At 43.0% G+C, this 13,974-nt stretch overlaps 1 protein-coding gene across 13 annotated transcripts in view; it reads left to right on the forward strand.

Annotated features, from left to right (window-relative positions):
• KIAA1217 (KIAA1217 ortholog) overlaps positions 1–13,974 on the forward strand; it is a 376,038-nt gene that overhangs the window by 322,100 nt on the left and 39,964 nt on the right. For 11 of the 13 annotated variants that reach the window (XM_054816856.1, XM_054816859.1, XM_054816857.1 and 8 more), the window contains 2 exons: positions 10,149–10,253; positions 10,701–10,753. In XM_054816856.1, the coding sequence (XP_054672831.1) occupies positions 10,149–10,253; positions 10,701–10,753 (158 nt within the window). The remainder of the gene's footprint in view (positions 1–10,148; positions 10,254–10,700; positions 10,754–13,974) is intronic. The other 2 variants (XM_054816858.1, XM_054816868.1) reach the window with 1 other exon arrangement.

Below are 13,974 nucleotides of genomic sequence, written 5' to 3' on the forward strand. Positions count from 1 at the left end.
ATGGAGTGGAGTTTTTCTCATCTAGTGTTAGGAAATGGGAAGAATTTATCATTACTGTCTTATCTCCTGTAAAACATGAATTTGCATAAAAATAGGACAGTTGTTTATAATAATGTTCCTCGAGGGGAAACTGCTGAGAAGAGCAAGTCTGTCCCAGGGAAGAAATTGAAACACGAATGCTGTTCTCAATGATTTTTCCAGCATCACAAATAGTTGGTGACCTAACTGTTGTTAACTTTTGTGCGCTGATAATGATGACAATGATCTCTCCTGTCTTTTTAAGGACCAGATTTACGCAAAGGTCTGTGAAGGCTTTTCCTGCCATAGACCCTGCCCTAGGAGAGAAAAATTGTTACACTGCCAGTTGGTTGCTGTGTATTTGTATTAGTTGTGCTAATCTCTAGCGTATTGTTTGTGCTGTTAACTTTTATAGAGCTCTTTAGGGAAGTGAAGATGAATAGCTGGAAAATGCTGAGCTCACAGAGGCCAAAGGTAACTGCTGACTGCCTTAACCACTGAGGAGATACGGAGTTTCGTATAGCCCCAAAACTTGCCTTCCACCTAAGCAACTTGCTCAACAGTTAGTCACCTCTGACTATGCTTGGCCAGAAAAAAGAATGTATTGTGAGGTCCATTGATGGGGAGAAAATGGAGGATGGAAGAAAATCAGCCATCCACAAAAACTGCAGGCTTATAGCTTGGTAGTTATGTTACCACGAGTGTCTGAGTTAGGGCATATTACAGTCTAGGGTCAATGAAACCTGATTTGTATCTATTTATTTCCAAGAAAAAGATGCAGGTACCTGAAATTTCATTTCAAACTTGATTTTTACAACTAGGAAATAATTTTAACTATATCTGCCAATTCTAATCCAAGAGATAGCTTTCAGATCAAAAATTTTACAAGGTTAATGTTAGGGGGTTGAAAATAAGGGAGGACAGCATCAACTTACAAAATTATTACAAAGCTAAAATAAGTCTGTGCAACTTTCTCCCCTCTGGGCATCTCATCTGTTCACTCTACACAGACATGCACAAGGCATATATTTGTGGATATATAGAGAGCAACTATACTGATAGTTCTGCAGCTCCTTAGGGGGAACTTTGCACCAGGAGTTTTAGTCCTGGTCCCAGAACATATTTACAATGATGAAAATAGTATTTGCATAATTACACTTCCAAATAAATACATGACCTTAAAATTCAGCATAGTGTGTATCAGCCACACGACACTGAAAAAATCATTCTGAAAGCTGCCCTTATGGGTTGTGGATTTTTTTAACCTTGAGAAAGTGTGACTTCTTAAAAAATAATTGTAAATACCAAAAGCAATTCATGCAAATTGGTGTGTTTTCTAACCATTGCAATATGAAGAATTGGGTTTGAGTTCTACAGATACAAAATGCTCTGAGCCTTATTTTAGCTTTGTAATAATTTCGTAAACTTTGAAAGCAAACACTGTTGAGATTGTATTAAACTAACTAAACTAAACAAGGAACACTAAGGATATCCAGGCAGAGGTGCTCTTTTCCTGCTTTAATGGGGGCTGAATTGTTGCAAGGTTGTTATGAACATCTGAAAGGTGACATATAATGGCAAAAAAGTACCCTGTACCTTCTTGTGTAGGATTTTAAACTAAAGTTGCAGGGGTAGGGGAACCTCAATCCATGCCACTCCTACCAGTTTGGTGCCAGTGCCACCAACAGATGCCCAGAGCTGGGAGAAGGATCACAGGTCAGCAGGAGACCACCTGAAGTGCAGCACAAAGGAATTCCAGCCACTCCAGCCAGCCAGTTGGCTTCATCAGGCCCAACTGAAATGCCTCTATGCAAATGCACACAGCATGGGGAATAAACAAAAGAGCTGGACACATGCACATGCCTGCAGGGCTATGATCTTATTGGCATCATGGAGACATGGTGGGATGGCTCCTGTGACTGGAGTGTTGGAATGGAAGGGTACAGGCTCTTTAGGAAGGACAGGCAGGGGAGAGGAGGAGGGGGTGTCACTCTCTCTGTCAATGACCAGCTGGAGTGCATGGAGCTCCACCTGGGGATGGATGAGGAGCTGACCGAGAGCTTATGGGTCAGGCTTAAAGGGAGGGCAGGGACAGGGGACGCTGCTACAGGCCACCCGACCAGGAAGACCAAGTGAAAGAGGCCCTCTATAGACAGCTAGGAGCAGCTTCATGTTCATAAGCCCTGGTCCTCATGGGGGACTTCAATCACCCTGGTATCTGTTGGAGGGACAACACAGCAGGGCATAAGCAATCCAGGAGGTTCCTGGAATGGGTTGTTGATGACTTCCTTCTCCAAGTGATAGAGGAGCCAACAAGGAGAGGTGCCATGCTGGACCTTGTTCTTGCCAACATGGAAGGACTGGTGGGGAATGTGAAGGTCGAGGGCAGCCTTGGCTGCAGTGACCATGAAATGGTGGAGTTCAAAATCCTTAGGGCAGCAAGGAGGGTGCACAGCAAGCTCGCTACCCTGGACTTCAGGAGAGCAGGCTTTGGCTTCTTCAGGCATCTACTTGGTAGAGTACCATGGGACAAAGCCCTGGTGGGAAGAGGGACCCAAGAAAGCTGGTTAGTATTTGAGGATCACCTCCTCCAAGCTCTGGAGCAATGCATCCTAGCAAAGAGGAAGTCAGGCAAAAACGTCAGGAGGCCTGCATGGATGAACAAGGAGCTCCTGGATAAACTCAAACACAAAAAGGAAGCCTACAGAGGGTGGAAGCAAGGGCAGGTAGCCTGGGAGGAATACAGAGAAATTGTCTGAACAGCCAGGGATCAGGTTAGGAAAGCTAAAGCCCTGATAGAACTAAATCTGGCCAGGGACATCAAGGGCAACAAGAAAAGCTTCTATAGCTAGGCCAGTGATAAAAGGAAGACTAGGGAAAATGTGGGCCTTCTCTGGAAGGAAATGGGAGACCTGGTTACCTGGGATATGGAGAAGGCTGAGGTACTCAATGACTTTTTTGCCTCAGTCTTCACCAACAAGTGCTCTAGCCACACCACCCAGGTTGCAGAAGGCAAAGGCAGGGACTGGGAGAATGAAGAACCGCCCACTGTAGGAGAAGATCAGGTTCAAGACCATCTAAGGAACCTGAAGGTGCACAAGTCCATGAGACCTGATGAGACGCATCCACGGGTCCTGAGGGAACTGGTGGATGAAGTTGCTAAGCCACTATCCATCATATCTGAGAAGTCATGGCAGTCCAGTAAAATTCCCACTGATTGGAAAAGGGGAAACATAACCCGTATTTTAAAAAAGAGGAAAAAAAGAAGACCCAGGGAACTACAGGCCAGTCTCACCTCTGTGCCTGGCAAGATTATGGAGCAGATCGTCCTGGAAACTATGCTCAGGCACATGGAGAACAAGGAGGTGATTGGTGACAGCCAAAATGGCTTCACTAAGGGCAAATCATGCCTGACAAATTTGGTGGCCTTCTACGGTGGGGTTACAGCATTGCTGGATAAAGGAAGAGCAACTGACGTCATCTAACTGCACTTGTGCAAAGCATTTGACACTGTCCCGCATGACATCCTTGTCTCTAAATTGGAGAGACGTGGATTTGACTGATGGATCACTTGGTGGATAAGGAATTGGCTGGATGGTTGCACTCAAAGAGTTGCAGTCAATGGCTCAATGTCCAAGTGGAGACCAGAGACAAGTGGCGTTCCTCAGGGGTGGGTATTGGGACCGGCACTGTTCAACATCTTTGTCAGCGACATGGACAATGGGATTGAGTGCACCCTCAGCAAGTTTGCCGATGACACCAAGCTGTGTGGTGCGGTTGACATGCTGGAGGGAAGGGATGCCATCCAGAGGGACCTTGACAAGCTTGAGAGGTGGGCCCATGTGAACCTCATGAAGTTCAACAAGGTCAAGTGCAAGGTCCTGCACATCGGTCAGGGCAATTCCAAGCACAACTATAGGCTGGGCAGAGAATGGATTGAGAACAGTCCTGAGGAGAAGGACTTGGGGGTGTCAGTGGACGAGAAGTTCAACATGACTCAACAGTGGGCCACAAAGATGATCAGATGGCTGGAGCACCTCTCTTATGAAGAAAGGCTGAGAGAGTTGGGGTGGTCCAGCCTGGAGAAGAGAAGGCTCCAGGAAGACCTTATAGCAGCCTTCCAGTACCTAAAGGGGGCCTACAAGAAAGCTGGAGAGGGACTGTTTCCAAGGGTATGTAGTGATAGGACAAGGGGTAATGGCCTTAAGCTGAAGGGGAGTAGGTTTAGCTTAGATGTTAGGAAGAAATTCTTTACTGTGAGGGTGGTGAGACACTGGAACAGGTTGCCCAGAGAGGTTGTGGATGCCCCCTCCCTGACAGTGTTCAAGGCCAGGTTGGATGGGGCTTTGGGCAATGTGGTCTAGTGGAGGGTGTCCCTGCCCATGGCAGGGGGGTTGAAACTGGATGATCTTTAAGGTCCCTTCCAACCCAAACCACTCTTTAGGAGTGGGTTGAGGACCCTGCAAGCATCAAACCCATCATCTCAGCACTTTTTCCTTCGGTCCCTAGTGGAGTGTGCTGAGAACAAAGAAAACATCTCTTGTGCCATCTTTTTGTGGAAATTACCTTGAAGTAGCAGTGTTGCAACCTCAGGACAATGCATAGTTTAAGTCAGAGGAAAGATTAAAATGGATAATGACAGTGCCAGAAGTTAAACTGAATCTCTCTTCCCCTGTCAACCTTCCTTCAATTTTTGCAGTGTGGGACTGAAGTGAGATATGTATGTACTTTATCAGAATATGTTGGGTACTTACAACCGATCAGACCACTCATTGACTGAATCCTGGTTTTGTTGAAGAAAATGGGCCCATTAGCTTTGGAATGTTAATTGCAGCAGATTTGGGTCTACAAAAGATTTCTGATCTCTTCTTTTGGAGTTTCCTATTTAGCTTTGCATTGCAGAAGACAGTCTTGTCAAGCCTTTTATTTAAGCCAGAGTTGAGGGGGATTTAATGGCATCATGTAATTCTTTCTTATATCTGTTTTACCTTGGGTATTTTCAAGGTAGCTACTTCTGCAGTATAAAGCATTGAATAAATTCTCACTGTAATTCATTTACCAGAAGACTTCCATATAAAGTCTTTTACAACAGTGAGAAGAAACAAGTTCATGGAGATTTTAAAAAAATAAAATATTTTAGTATTCCTATGCACAAAAATATTGGAAGCTGTAACAGGTTGCAGCAGTTCATCTTTGAGCGGTCATCATCCCTTAAATCTGAGGTTTACAGGAAGAATGAATAAATTTTTGTGAGTGAGCATGAGTTATTTACACAGTGATTTGCTATCCTATTTTTGGATGGCCCATTTATGTATTTTATGGTGGACAGTTCAGGAAGTTACTACAGGCAAAGCAGATGTTTAAATATTGATAAACTGGAAAAGAAGCTGTTTACCCAAAAGTGCATTAAATTAAATGCCATTTAACTTACATTCTTTGCATTTAAAACACACGTTGTGTTGCAGCATTCTAGGTTATTTGGTAGTGCTGAATGTGTATATGATAAATGCTGCTACTCACTAAAGTACAATCCTTAGAACAGCAAGATAGCTCTATACAATGTTTTTCCTCCAAAAGCATTTCAGGAGCGTACTGCGGTTCTCTTCTGCCTAAACACAACTTTTGTCCTCTTCTTTTTATGCCGCATTAGCGAGACAAGATGATGGTAGAACCGAGGAAAAAATGTGATCACATTCACAGCTTGTGGCTTGGAGTTCAAGACTAAAGTGTAATGGCCACGTGTAGGTTATTGGATATTGTTCTCATCACAAAACCATTTTATTGTTTGACATATTAAAGTATGGATGGATGCTATGCATTAGGAAAAAGATACTATACTCTGTAAAGCCATGGACAGTGGGAGACTTCATCAGAAATGCACTGAGAATTGTATAAGAAAGATGGACTTTGCAAATATACCCTCTCAGACACTTTCCACAGGGCCAAAACTCCATCTTGCTTTCTGAAAGATGGTGACTAACCAGGCAGAAAAAGACCAACAGAGGATGGAGGAAAGTTAAACTGTACTTTGGCTTCCTTCTGTTGGAGGTACTGCTCATAGGAAGATGAGATGTAGGCTTTTGGATAAGAGTTGTCAAATAGTATCACAGCTGGCAGTGCTTCAGAGCTTCCCTTTTCACTTTAGCTTCAAACTGTAGAAAGTTTGAGTTTAACCTTATTCTTAGGAGACTGAAATATTCACCTGTGTGTTTCTTTCCCTTGGGAGAAGAGCAGAGTACAGAAGAGTTCTGCTGCTCTTTGCTTTACACCCTTCCAGGATATCCACGCTGCTGTTTTGGGGGAACTTTGAGGTAAAGTCTGACTGTGCCACTTGCACTAGGTTCTAGGGAAGCTATTGGGAAAGACAACCTACTCCTGTTCCCTTTTTTTTCCAGTGAGAGAAAAAAATTTCTAATGAAATGTTTCTCTCATAAGGTAATATAGAAAGAAATGTATATATTCCTGTGTCTGACCCTCTTTTTGAATACTACACAGACTTCACTCGGGGTTTAACTATAAAATATGAAGTCACTGAAAATTTTTCTCCAGGATAGTGTGCCAATTAGTTCATGGTGTCAGACTTGGTATTTGAGTACGTCTGTTATGGATGATGTGCTGTACAGCCTAGGGTCGGACAGGAACATGAATGAACAGTTACACAGCCCAGTTCTAGTTTGTGTCTGTATGGAGTATCTTCTCAGTGATGTGAATATTAAAGATGTCCCCAGGAAAGGGAAGAAACATGCAAGTCATGCTTAAATAGCATCACATTGAGAAGTGGGTACCAATTCAGCAATACGCTGTGCCCTGCTTGGGGTTACTTCCAGTTAGCTGCAGTAGAGGGAATTACATGAAACCTCTGTGAAGCTGTAAGGAAGAAATCTGGTGATGGAATCTGATGTCTCAGTGCACAGACCCTGGAGAAGCAAGGGCTTGTTTTGCCTCTGCTGAATCTGGGGAGCGAGATGCCGAGGCAGGGCCCGAGTGCCTGGATGTACCCAGGATCAGGCTGCCGGGAGAGCAGGGCTGGCGAGTGGCTCGTGCCTGCTTTGCTGGCCGAGGTCTGTGACAAGCCAAAGCCAAGTCTGACCGAGAGGCCTGTTAGAGCCGGGAGTCGCTTCTGACCTTGATCCCTCCTTTTCTCCCCCACTGCACTACCACCTCTGACTCTCCCAGCATTCATAGGAAAACAATGCGAAACAATGCCCTTCCGTGCTCAGGCTGATAAAATAGCCATTTCTTTCCCAACTACCATAGAAGGGACCCTCCCTGCTCTTCCTGGGTGGTGGAGAGGTACAGATTTATCTGGGAAATTAATCTGGGAACAAAGATGAGGTTCATCCTTCTCGTGCTACCACCGCTGGCAAAGAGGCACCACTGTGTTTTGTTCTGCCTGACCCTCTCTCCCAGCACTCCACATCCTGGCCTGCCCCATCCATGGGACCCCGGCCTGCCTGGTGCAGGAAAGGATGGCGGGGCAGGCTGTTCTTCCCACCTTCCCACTCCACAGCGGGGAGCACAGTGAGAGGTAGAGAATGTAGTGTTGAGAACCAAAAATGTACAACTGTCATGACAGTGCTGGCGTCCCTGAGAGACTCTGGCTTGGCAGAGGCTGAGGAAAGCATTTGTTTTCTCCCCCAGGAGCCAAGGTTGCACCAGCCTTTCACAGGGAAGCTGGAGGGGAAGGGGGCGGCTGAGGAGCCCGTCCCTGCTCCTCTGGCAGGACTGGGCCACTGGCCCTCCAGCCACATTAGCCCAGGGCACGGCCCTGCCACCGGGCCAGCCGCATCCCTCCCTGCCCAGGCTGGAGCACGCTGCCTCCCACCGCCCTCAGTCAGAGCGCCAGGTCTCCAAAAAGCAGGTCGTTTCGTTTCCTGCCTAAAAGGCTCCTTTTTTCAGACACCTGTTTTTGAAATGTTTGGTGCTGATGGCCATAACAAGTCAGGGTATTACAGTGAAACGATTACAGAAAAAATCCTGCCTTGTCTTTAACTCCAGAGCACATGTAGATTCTTCACATTCTTAATGCTTTTACCATATGAAAAATAATGTGCTCTGTGGAATTGATTCCAGTATTTCATTCGTTTTTCATCATCTCCTATCTCTGGAACATCCCTCTCCCTCTTAACAACATATTTTCCTAGATTTCATGGCAAAGGACAAGATCAGCTTTGTGTTGCCATAATCTCTTTTGAAGCAGAAAATTGTTTCCAGATTATCGAATGTGGGATGGAAAAAACATCATATTTATGAATTGGTAAAACAGATAGACTTCCAATTGAGTTTAGTTCCAGGAAGGGTTGGTGATGATTATCTGGGAAAAAAAATGTTTTCATTATTAAGTGTCAAAAATGCTGCATTAAAGGTTGTTAGAATATATTTATCCCAGGCTTTTAGTACTTGTTTTTGTTCCAAAGGTTACTGTAGCCTGAACCACTTTCTTATTTTAAAACTTATAATAGTGGAAATTCTGTAACGTATTTCTTGGTTTGAAATTAATTAGGTCAGATTCACTAGTCTTCTCATCACCATTCAAAATACCTTTCAACATGAAGACAGAAAAGTAAGACGCGCACAATGTATTACATCGCAGTAAGAACATGTCTGCCGGCTGGGGACTGACTGAGCACTCTCTTCTTCCTTCCTTGTCTCTGTTAACATCTCATTACTTGTTTTGCTGCCCTGTATTCTCAACATCTGGGTGTCTCGGAGTCTCTCCTGGCTGTGGTATCTGTGTGCTATCCCAGCAAACTTCTATTTCATTCCCTGAGTGTGAATGGAATAATTAGCCTGGATAATCTGGCTGGCTACAAGCTGGGCTGGTTACTCGCTTTGTATATATCAGCTTGCTTTTGCCTGGTATTGGTACCTACATTTGTGTTTATATGGCCCTTATTGATTGGCATTATTGCTTTGGCTTCCAAATGGCAACTGAGGCTGGGGGTGGCCGGAGCTCGGCTGCTCCCGTGTGCCTAGGACACCGCAGAGGGGATGGACGGATGGCCCCTGCAGCAGGCTGAATCTGGGGTTGTGTGTGTCTGTCCCATCTTCTTTCATCAGTCATTGCTGCTGGTCTTAGTCACTTGCTTTTTGAGAAGTTTTGTTTCCAGTCATTTTCCAAAATCACAGCCCGCTGTTAGCATTTGCTTTTGTGTGTCTCCCCAGTCACTTAACTGCCGGCATGTAGGGACACATTTTCAGAATGTCCTGTCTGAGGTCCCATATTGATGTGTGTCTGTGTTGTGGTGTGTCACTGGCATACTGGCATGTGAAAGTAGGCACCTGTGTGAGCAAAAGGCTGTTTTGGAGCCCACCGAGGAAGTCACTTGGTACTTGAGTAATATATGCATTTATGTAATCAGATAAACACACAAATGTTAGCCTTCCTATCCAAAAAAGTCATTGTTGTTGTTATTTAGTGGCCTTTGGTACCTATGGAAAACACTGACCATCCCTATTACAGTTCTTCTTCATCTCTTTTTAGGAATTTCTCAGGATATGTGCATGAAAGCAAATCTGGTTTATGATAATGTTGCTGTGCAGTCTGCATTTGATGTCCTGTGCCTGGTCTGTCACATTGCTGTCCTTTCCACAGCAGACAGTTGTGGTGTCAGGTGCAAAGGATTTGGGCTGTGAAGTAGTCAGCTTGGGTAGATTAAATGCTTCGCAGACAAAAATCCTGCGTTTGGGGAAAGTAAAAATAGTAACAAGAAGAAGTGTAAAGTCTTTAATCCTGAAACCTTACATACAGGCAAAACTATTGGCCCAGTGTAACTAAAAGAGAAAATATATGTAATGCTGAAAAAAATTATTTTCATCGGTTCCAAGAGGCATTAACTAATTGTTTTAGGTGCCTGTCTCATGAGATCATTAGAAGTTTATTGCCTGGGTGGTTATTTGTTTTGTTCTTTTTTAACCAAGCAATTTTTTTTTATTGTCTGTTACCATGCAAAAGCTGTCCAAACCAAGATGCGGTAAGCTGCTACAAGAAGGTATATGCAACCTGGTACCTATGGGCCTTTGCACAAACTCTGTAGTGTCTTTCCAATCCTGTGGTAATCATTCACCTAGAAAAACAAGTCTGAAAGCAACTATATCTGGCTTTAACAAACGGTTCTCTTGTCTTACAGAGAGAGGATACAAGCCATGGAGAAACAGATTGCCAGTTTAACTGGTCTTGTTCAGTCTGCGCTTTTTAAAGGGCCAAATACAAGTAATAGCAAAGATGCTTCTAGGTAAAAAAAGAATTCATTAAATCTGTTTCTCTGTAATGATTTTAGTAATCAATCAACAAAAATAATATTTGAATGTAATAGTAAAAAAACCCTGAATGCTCAATCATTTTTAAATATCTTTGTCATCCCCATGAGAATGTTAGGCAGAGAGGAAGAATATGCCAAATGATAGATGGAGATTAACTGCATTACTTTTCTTTGCGTTAAAAAGAATTAATGTAGCTACATCTCTGTGCTTTCTACTGCTTATACTCCATTCCTTGCTTAAATTGTATTAAAAGCTGATTTAAAAAAAAAAAAACAAACAACAAATCAATGACAAGCTACTGGTGATTTAAATTAAAAGTATATATGCTAGACAAGGCCAATTAATTTGCTGATTATAAACTTCACTATGGTTTTATTGTTAGTAAGTTAAAATTATGATTTTTTCTTTTTATTACTTAGTGAGAAGATGATGTTGAAAATTGTGTCCAGCAAGAGCAGCATTGACACTGCAGGTAAGATAATTCACTTTTAATTTACAAATTATTCAGGTATATGAAAAGCTCTAACATTACTACCATTCCAGCTTATGGAAGTGTCAAATGTACTTAAATTCCCATAGCTGTACTGTCAGAACTGAAGTTTAAATTCAGGATATGGGAGTCGATCACATCTTGGTTAAGAGAGGAATTTCTGACAGGTTGATGTGGTCTTTGGAATGAGTTTCACACGTGTGCTGAATGGTTTAAATAAGATACAGAGTGTCTGCATATGGTGAATTTTCCAGTGGTTCATCCTGTCTCTAGTATGTATCTGTCATTAACCCCAGATGTACCTAGATTGCTGTAGAAGGCTAAATATTTCATTCCTATTCTGGTCACCTGAACTTTTCTCTAAGGTTCTTCTGTCAGTGGGATGCTATGGATGTAATGTCAGTAAGGAATTTAGCAATCAGCAAGATAGCACTTTCCCTATTTAAGCTGTATTGATCTGTTACTAATTGTTAGCGTGGGCCTAAACTGTTCTGAGCAAGCATCAGTTATGAAGCCAATAAGAGCTGCTCTTATTGTAGCTTCCCACTTGGAGAGCTGTTAAGTGTTTAAAAGATGGAGTTAAGGCTGTTGTGAAAGAAGATCTCCATGTGATGGGAGCTCTTTGTGTATGGGCTGCTACTGGAGATGTCTGCAGGGTGTGGTGTGTGTTTATATGCCTCCTCTTCACCCTTTGTCATGCACCGAATGCAAATAAAGGCAGTTCCCTACTCCCTGGTAATGCTGTTCCCACAGGGAGGTCTGTGCTCTGGCAGGTAGTAAACCACACACGTTTATTAGCAAATCTATTATACTCTTAATAGCCTTTCTGTTGGAGCTGTTAGTTCAGTTCAGGGTTCCTTTTTATCTGGAATTGCAGTATGCTCCTCTAACCGACAGAAAGCAAACCAGACCTAGAAACTATCAAGTATATGCAAGAGAGAAAGAGCTAAAGTCCTGGTACTGGAGCTTTGCTCCCAAGCCACTCTCTGGTCCTGTTCCAACTCTTCCCTTCCTGCTGGCCCCTGGATGGGGAGAGCAATACGTAAGGCTGTGAAGAAATAAGTTGTAATTTATCAGTTTCAGACAACTTACTGAAAAGTCCACCATTTTTCAAAACAGCTGCAAAATGCTTTTAGACTTTTTCCTATTTCAGTGTCATCATACACTGAGAATTTATGGTATTTCCCACTTGCACCGACCTCGTCTCATACAAAGTACTTATGAAACCATCAAACCTGCACACAAATTGCCTTGCGTTCCTCTTTGTATCGTATTGCTGTTCAGCCTTTCTGCTTTCCCTGTGCTTGTACTAATTCAGATAAGTACTTTGTGGGAGGCACTTGTGTTGGAAATCCTGATCTACATGGGCCATGCTTTGAGTAGGAGTTTGGACCAGATGACATCCAGAAGCCCCGTCAACCTAAATTATTCAGTGATTCGTGTGTGTGTGTGTGTGTGTGAATGTGCTCTCAATGAAATGAGAAATTAAATAACATTCATTGGGCAAACAGCCCTACACAAAGCAAAAGTGGGGATTCCTCGGTGTGGAAGTCATGCCCAGCCCACCAGAACAGCATGGTTCATCTGACCAGCAGCCGTTTCCTGCCACTGTTGTTCCCAAAGACTCCTCACTACCTTGTCATATGACTGAACGCATGTCCCTGAAATGGCAAAATTACATATAACAGCTGCATGGCCAAGCATGGGGTGCGGGGAGGGAGGAGGCATGTAATTTACTGTCAAAAGACCAGATCAGCATCTGTCACATACTGACAGAAGCATTGACTTTGTCACATGGCCATGCCCATATCCAGCATGTGAATAAGGATACCAGCATTCAGGTTGTGCAACAGATGACTTTCTGATCGCTTGGGAGATGCGGATAGGGCAGTGGGGCTAGCCAGGCAGCCAGCCATCTGCAAGGATCCCTATCAGTGCCATAAAGTATAGTTGTAACTCCAGCATCTGCACCCCTAAATCCTGTCCTTCCAGCATGACTCAGCCACAAAATTAAACTGTAGCAGGTAAGGGAAACAAGGTGTGATTCTGACCCCAATATACTACAGTATTGTAACCCACATCAGCTACTGCTGAAGACTGCTGTATAATAGAATAGTCTTGTATAATAGAATATTTTGCTTTTGTGCCTGCTTTTGAAATGGTGCATGACAGGGCTTAATAAATCAATGCAGTCCCTGCTTGCTTGAAAATTAGGCAATCTGCCAGAATGTGCTGCAGAATTTTTCTCATTTTTATAAATATGCTTGGTTTTAAATGTGCCAGCAGCATCTAGAAACACTTTTGCTGACCACTGTTTTGTTCTTCAATTCACCCCAATCCTTATTAAGTATAGCCATTTGGACAGCTGACTCTCTTAGTATACGATTCCACTTGACAACTGTGCACTGAGATACCAGTTTTAGCAATTTCAAAGTCTATTTGAAGGAAAAAGTGGTATACAAAGTTGATTGAGCAGTCCTTTCTAGAGCACTGGAATGCAGAAAGATGAATTGCTTCCCATCCTGAACAATAAAACATCTGTGCAGGATAAAACTGGCTCATCAATGTTGAACCAACATTGTATTTTATAGAATGTGTTCCAATGATAGGAAACTTTCATGCAAAAAAATGGAGAACTAGCTCAGTTGGGGAGGGAAAGAAACCAAATTTTCTAACTCCTAGATAACTCTATACAGCTAGATTGTGAATACTCTGTTTGGTATTTCATATAAACCAAACTGTTGTATTTAACATGTTCTTGCTTTGCCAGTCTGTAGCGGATTCTTTAGCCTCAAATATTAAAGACCCTAAATAAAAATGCTTTTTCACTGGGGAAAATGAGCCTGTAACAGTCACGTTTGTCTGCATTTCTTATGTTTTATTGCTTTAGGCTCAGTTCTTTCATAGGGGGTGGGTTCAAAGAACAGTAACCTTCCACAGACTGGCTATGTCTCTTTTACTAATATTAGGAGAAATCCCATGACTGAATCCTTATAACCTTCTTCAGTTCATCAAAAGTGAAAGGCATCAAGGGACTCTTCACTTAGGAACAGCACGTGACTCTAAAAACAAACTACACTAGGAAGAGTATCCTTGAGATTACTAACAAATATGCTGAGAAATGCTCACCTACTCTCTTTTCTGTCATATTTTATTTGTCAAGTGGTGAGATTGATAGATTAAATGCTGGATGCATGGATTAA

Source organism: Grus americana, chromosome 2, assembly GCF_028858705.1.
Source record: "Grus americana isolate bGruAme1 chromosome 2, bGruAme1.mat, whole genome shotgun sequence".
NCBI classification, from domain to species: domain Eukaryota; kingdom Metazoa; phylum Chordata; class Aves; order Gruiformes; family Gruidae; genus Grus; species Grus americana.